Source organism: Mesitornis unicolor, unplaced genomic scaffold, assembly GCF_000695765.1.
Source record: "Mesitornis unicolor isolate BGI_N332 unplaced genomic scaffold, ASM69576v1 scaffold46456, whole genome shotgun sequence".
In the NCBI taxonomy this organism is placed as follows: Eukaryota; Metazoa; Chordata; class Aves; order Mesitornithiformes; family Mesitornithidae; genus Mesitornis; species Mesitornis unicolor.
The window spans coordinates 7,855-15,347 of record NW_010189799.1 but is presented as its reverse complement, the minus strand read 5'-3'; the positions used below and the strand labels follow the sequence as shown (position 1 = coordinate 15,347).

The 7,493-nt window shown below is 39.8% G+C and overlaps 1 protein-coding gene across 1 annotated transcript in view; it reads right to left on the bottom strand.

Moving 5' to 3' along the window:
• Positions 1-6,760, bottom strand: part of LOC104542007 (ectonucleotide pyrophosphatase/phosphodiesterase family member 1-like) — a gene marked incomplete at both ends in the record, with an annotated part of 24,317 nt that extends 17,557 nt beyond the window's left edge. The window contains 4 exon segments of the mRNA XM_010186181.1: positions 2,345-2,405; positions 2,570-2,695; positions 4,477-4,593; positions 6,574-6,760. Coding sequence (XP_010184483.1) covers positions 2,345-2,405; positions 2,570-2,695; positions 4,477-4,593; positions 6,574-6,760 — 491 coding nt within the window.
• Positions 6,761-7,493: the final 733 nt, after the last annotated feature.

The window sequence follows — 7,493 nt, the reverse complement described above, 5'->3', positions numbered from 1 at the left end:
AGTAGAAAAAAAAGAGGGGGGGGGGGGGGGAAGTAAAGAAAGACTCTTTGAAAAGCTAAACACAACACACAACTTCCTATCCCACACACACACTACTGCCTTAAAGCATAGGAAGTAAAGCTTTCTTTTCTGCTACATGTACAGAAAGCCTCAACAGGAAGCAGAAGAGCAATCTTCAAATATAAAGGAGAGATCTGCAAAAAGGAAAAGAATCATCTACTCTTCCAGCTCAATGAAGATAAAACAGATAGTAATAGGCTTAAAGTACAGCAAAAGATACCAAGGCATCAGGAAAACCATCTAGCTAAGCACTAGGATAAACTGTTGAAGTAGGTTTGAATCCTCAGAATAGTATTTCACTCCTAGAACAGTCAGATGGAACCGATCACACCTGATATCTGATAGCCTGTCAACTTTAATCCTAATAAAAAACAGAACCTAGTCTTGGCAAGACTTAGGTGTGTACTTAAATTTAAACATTTGATCAGTTTCATTGAAATCAGTGGGATTTCCCCATATAAAGCACCTCATTGAACACTGTATTGTCTTTTGTCTATTCTGCACCACAAGAGCAAACCCCACTAAAATCAAGATAATAAAACCAGCAATTTGAACCTACAAAACATGCCATATTAGTATGCACAGAATCAGAATGCACGTCATGAGGCCTCAAAGTGAGCACTAAGCTGAAATCATCTGCACTCCTACCTACCCTACCATAAGAAAAAGTTGATTGTTTACAGAGTTGTTAGTTTTGGGAGTGGCTTGTGTGCCAATAGTCTGAGATGAGCCTTTGGTCAACACTGTTTGATTCAACTTTGACCACACATCACCCTTTCCTGGGCTGGGTTTCATTGCGACATTTCTGGTTTTGCCAGGATTAAGACAATTTTAGTAGAGTAACTATGCATCCCTTTCATTCGCTGAACAGGAAAAAAAACCCACCAAATAAACAAAAAGAAAATAAAAACAACCAGCAGGAGTTGCCCTACACCATTAACTTTGACTGTGGATCTGCACAAGGCTCTTGCTTGTTTATCTACCCCTTGGGGGGGTAACACTTCTTAAACTTGCATTAGGGAAACAGACATCCTAGAGTCAGTCCCCAGCACAGAGTCCAGGCCCCTGACCTCAGAACAGGAGTTAATGAGAGAAGTTTCCAGAACAGTTTGGCTGTTATCAGGGACTTGGACTCCAAGCTGAAGAGAAGCTCCAATTTGTGCCTTGATGAAGGTTCTGAAGCACTCCTCTGAATCAGAATGAAAAGTACGTGTTTGGTTCAAAAATATCCCAAACGAAAATGTATTTTGTCTGACAGTATTATAACTCCAATGAATAAATATAGGTTAAGGTATTTAAATTGTGCTAAGTCAAAAAAGGTAATGACAAAAAAAATTGAAGAGTTTTTACTTTACTAGCAACATCCCCAGCACATGACAATTTCAAAATCAAACTGGAAATAGTTTTGATTTTTTTGACACTTTTCAGACAAGAACATAACTGAACGCCACAGTGTATTTACAAACTATTTTCCAGTGTAATATTTTTCAATCAAGAATGTTTGTCACTCCTATTAATAACTTATAATAACTTATCCAATCATAGTTTGCGATCAACTGTAGCTTTAAACATAATTTGAAGATCCCACAGCAAAAACATTGCAAGAAATACAGGCTCTTTTTCCTGGCTGGGAGCTTTGCTGTACTATTTGCACCCAAGTGCTGGTGCCATAAACTACATGAGTCATTCCTCACAGTGTATACATAACTTGCAGGAGTGGGCCCAACACAGAACTGAGCCAGAAAATACAAGGATACCATGGTGTTTTATACCTTCTAAAGAAAGTAGTTCAGACAGCTTGCAAGTGCCTCACTGCTGGGGAAACTGGGACAGTCATCTGCCCACATTTTGCAGCTCTGGGGCTAGAATAGGCAAGGACGTAGAGGGGTCTTTAGAAGCAACAGAGGGGCAGAGGCAGTCTTAGGAGTCTGAGATTGCTGAGTAGATTCCATAATATTTTGGGACAGTGGGTACTGGAACATATGTAGGACAATAATGAGGCATAAGGCAGAGCTGCTCAAAGCACATACATCTGTGAGAGACAGCAGGGTTCAAGTCAAGCAAGTGTTGGGATGCAAGAGTGCTGCTTGGATAGAGCAACCCAAGTAGAGGTTGTTAGTAAGGGCTACCAAATGCTGGCTGAACAGGTGTCCTCTGTCTGGCAGCTGCTCTTACTGTGGGTAAGAAAGGCAAGCAGGTCCCCAGGAAGGCACAGTATGGAAAATAATCTCAAAACTGAAACATAAGCAAAGAGCAGAGCTATGCAAATATACAATATCCTCACCCTTTTGGACACTGAGGTTCAGTAATGTCCTCACACTCTTCTTCAACCCAGCTTGCCTCTCCTTAAAACAAATGAGTGGAATTTATTTTTAAGACAGTGCATTCTTACTGAAAAATGCAAGTTTTCATTTTACTGGATGCTTTTAGAATTATATTATGTCCTTGCTCCTTCCATACAAATATGGATACATATAAGAGACTGTAGCAATTTGTCAAGAATATTTACCTTTACAAACAGCATTATAATTGACACAGCAATCTTTATTTTCTACACAGTCATCTGAACAGGAACAATGATATTCTGGTCGTCTCTTCTCTCCACACCTGAATTTATTGCAGGTCCATATATGGGCTAAAAAACAGACAAGAGGCAACAGCACAATTATTAATACTAGTGTAAGTCTGCACTTACACTAGTATTAATAATCGTGAGTATATTAATAATCAGTTGAGTGTAAAGTTCCATCTTAAACCTGTACTCACTAAAAACAGTCCTGAGGTATCTCACACATGCATAATAAAGCAAGCTTTGGCACTTTCAGTTGTAAACAAGTAGATCTTTTGCAGTCAATGAGGATAAACATGAATTAATTTCAGCTGTGTGAATACTTAACTGAACATCTTACAGACACATTGAAGCCAAATCTAAATGTCTGAGTAGAGGACAGTCAGTACATGATGTTCACACATGACTAGCCATTAGAAATCTCTAAAAGCATTCTCAGAAGGTTAATCTCACTGTCAGGAATACTGAACTTCAGTAGCTCCAGTAATGTCAATAGATCTTTACCTTTGTGAGAGACAGAATAATCTGTTACGGTTATAGTTATGTGACACTATCTGAAAATCAGAATTTGATTCTCCACTCATGTTAAAGCTAATTATTTAAAAAAAAAAAATCAACAAAAACAACAACAAACCAAAGAAACAAAACAAAAACTATCAAGAAAAACCCGCAGAAAACAAAAACCACAACACCAAGCAGTGAAAAGTAAATCCCACTCAACTGTTCCATAAGCAATAAGCTTTATGTAATTTAGAGGACCTTTAAGTAATAGTCAGTCGAAGCAGGGATCTGAGCTCAGTTTAATAATTTCATATTAAAAGTCAATACTGGAGTTTTTAATTTCAGGGTGGGACCACATGGATAAGTTCTGCAAATAAATATAAAGAAGAGTGAGAAGAAAAATAGTTAACTGAAAAGAATGCTGCATATGAAGCATTAAGGCAAAACCAAGTTAGAGAAAACAGTCAAGTTCTGTCCTTAGTAGTGTTACTTCCCATACTAACATCTTTGCCCATAAAACTTATGTGCTACTTTTCACACATTGGCCCACCTGACCTTTGCTTTCTGGTAAATCATGAGAACTGTTTCTCACTTCACAATCACTCTCTGCCAGTGCAATCTGTTCTGTCATCCTGCCTCGTCCCAGAGGCCAGCACGTGACCCTTGCTTCACACTCGAGCTGGAGAATTACAGGGCACAAGGCCCAAGTAGCTGGGTAGGGAGGAACAGCAGCTTTCACAGAGCAGCTCTGTCTTCCCCTTTCTTCTTGCAGGCAACAACAGAAAGATACAATATGCAAAATGTGCCCTATTTCTGGCTTTCCTGAGAATGTGGGAGCTGTCCCTGATGCTAGGGACAATGCAGGTCACTGCTCTTTCACCCCCAGACAGAACAAAAGGCTGGCTGAGACCTGGAGTTGCAGTTGTTCTTCCTCTTTCCAAGGAGGGGAGAACAGAAGCACAGTCCCTCACTGCCTCTTCCCCCACAAGAGCTATGGGAAAGCCAGCCTACTGGCTGTGCCAGCTCCTACATAGTCCAGCTGGGTGAAATACAAGCTTTGTTTGTGTACAACAGCTGCACTAAAGCCTTGACGTTTCCACAGGATACCCCAGTGCCACCATCACCACTACAAGTCTACCAGTGGTTTCAATGGAGAGAGCACAAAGAAGGGGAGACCACCAGCATCAGAACTACCCTGCTGCTCAGCAGCCCATCTCTTGCACTCGCAGCTCCACTGAAAGAGGTCAGGGGTTACAGCCATCTGATCACAACCATACTCGCATATAGAGCTGTCCCACATCACAGACTAGGAGAACACACCCCCCACAGCTTGTTGCCATCCTTACCTGGTTGTATACACGTTTCCTGGTAATCTAAGCAGCAGTTGCCAAGCTTGACACAATCTCTATCACAACGGCAGCTTCCAAAGGTCCTTTCAAAGCAGCGACCTTTACAGGTTTTCACTGGAATATTGGACAGTGTTAGATATCAGTGGCTGAGCCCAAATCAGGCAACATGCAAAAGAAATTAATAAAGTCAGCAGGTGAAGTGACACAGATGATCATTCCACAACTTACAGGATGGCTGCAAAAACTGTGACAGCCAACAGAAAAGGAAAGTCTTGATCAAACTAAATATTTTCTCTTACTGAGCAAAAATACTTTTTCATCATACTGAACAAAGGGTTCTGTTGTGTTTTAGCAGGAACATGGTGTTTTATTATTGGCAGAAACAAGTGGAACAAAAGGCTACAATTCTAGCTGACTGTCCCTGCCCTTCTGTATCACCAAAAAATACAAGTACAGTCACTCAGAATATGGAAGATCTCTATCAGAGGAAATCTGAACCTAGGTTTCCAATAAGGGTGCTCTCAACAGTGAAACTCTTTTACAGAGAACACTGATCTTCATTCCTGCATCTTACAGTATATATATAAATAATTAAACACTATTTAGAATCTAGAGTGCATTGGCTATGTTTGCAATTGTACCATGGTTAAGGTACTGTCTCAAGACACATGAACGGTTGTTCCAAACCAGACATAGGAGATATGAATTTGAATGTACTGCTCGCTGGCCTAATTTTTGTTCAGTTTTGATGTATAAAAAAAGGCATAGCATTCTTCTACTACACTGGGTTTGCCTGGGTAGAGGGGGTGGGGAAAAGGGAAACTGGCGATGTGAAGCATTAACATTTAAGTAGCTGGTCAGTCTGGAACATCTCCATTATGAGGAGCAGCTGAGGAAGCTGGATCTCCTTTAGCTTGGAAAAGAGGAGACTGAGGGGTAACCTCATTCATGTTTATAAATTTGTAAAGGGCAAGTGTCAAGAGGAAGGAGCCAGGCTCTTCTCTCTGATGTCAAACGATAGGACAAGGGGCAATGGGTGCAAGCTGGAGCATAGGAAGTTCCATGTGAACATAAGGGAAAACTTTTTTACTGTAAGGGTGACAGAGCACTGGAACAGGCTGCCCAGAGAGGTTGTGGAGTCTCCTTCTCTGGAGACATTCAAAACCCGCCTGGACGCGTTCCTGTGTGACCTGGTCTAGGTGATCCTGCTCTGACAGAGGGGATGGACTGGATGATCTTTCAAGGTCCCTTCCAACTCCTAACATTCTGTGATTCATCTTGTGCTATCATTAGTGAATGAGGTGAATTCTTCCTTCATTTGGCTCCTCTTCTCAAGAATCTTGAGGTGTGTCATATTAGCAAAAAGAGGTAATAATGAGCCAGTAGGCCTCCTAAGGAAAATGAGGAAAAAACCCTAAATAGATCCTTGTTGGAAATTAATAATTTGAATTTTGGTTAAAAGTCATTGCAGGACTGTTTGTTACACAGATTAGCTTTGAAATTATTCTAGATAGCTGTTCCCAAAGTGAAGCATGATTTCTTTAAAAATATATTTCGGAACTTTCTACCTGAAGAAATTTCACCATTGAAAAAGCCACATTTTTCAGGACAGAAGACAGCTTGAAGAATTCAACAAGGAACATTTTCAGACTACAATTCTTACGAGTAAAAAACAACCTTTTTTCCCCCCCCATAACTGACTGGAAAAGATGAAAAACAAATGTTCCAGGACAACATGAAATAGAAATTTTTTGAGGTTTTGGGTTTTTTTTATAGTGAAATGAGAAAAGCCAGCCATGTGACATCACCGCAGTGACAGTTGGGGCACATGGAGGCTGCCAGACCAGACATTGAGTGCCAGGATCCATCTACCTCTCAAGTGAGTATACACAAGTACTGAGTACACCTGAGGTTTGTTTCCCAGTATTTTCATTCCCTTTTACCTTAAGATAATTTTAAGCAATGCAACCAATCCTCTTCCTGCAGCAAGAAAGGGTGACATTCTGATAATATCCCTGCTTTTTGTAAAATATTTTGAAAAGGAAAAAAAGGAATTGCTTAGACATGTTACTAAATAAAAGGCATATTAGTTACCATCTTTTGAACAGCTGGGCTTCAGGCCAAATATACATCCTAGGATTGTCGTTAATATGCAGACACAGAGTACCTGTGGGACAGGAAGGAAAAGAAAGGAATCTTAAATGACCACTGAATGCTTTTGAAAGCTGTCATTTTCTCTACAATGCTATACAATTGTATTGAAATTGATAAACCACGCAGATTAGGAGGCAGATTTCACTGCTTTCACAAGCAGTTTTCACTCACACTAGTAGTTATGTTGTTTGCAATTAATTACCAATGCACGAACATGAATATTCTCAAGACTGGGCCTGTGTATTTAATTACTTATCAAGTTATTTAATACAGACATAATGATGCATTTCTTTCTCACAAATAAAAATATTAAGATATTTATGATTACACATATATCAATTTTGTAGAAAACTTTCTTTGCCCTACATTTTCCCTTCCTTCTAGGTTGTTCTAAGAAAGTGAAGTTTTGCCACTGACCACAGACTACAAAACAGAAGGCATGGCCCTTAAGTGATATAACCTATAATTTTCTTCGGCAGGAAAACCTTCTCCCACTTCCTAGTATCTAGCTCATACTAGATGTTGGTCCATACCATGGTAAACTGTGGGATGTCACATTAGACTGACCACAGTGTCTTACACTGACCAGAAACTACAGCCATGTTTATTTTGGATTCTGGATGCACTAAAGTTATCAAGCAAGCAACATGTTGTCTTTGCACAGCATTTTAGGGCAAGATCCAAGACCAACTCAAATACAGGAAAAATAGTTAACCTCATTAAGTACTGATTTGGTTCATACACTCTTTAGGAAAAGCATATGTTGCATACATAGTAATTAAAAGAGTCCAGAAAAACTACCAATGCACTTACAATGGCTACTGTATTCAAATGTAGAATGTAATAAGGTAGTTTGCCAA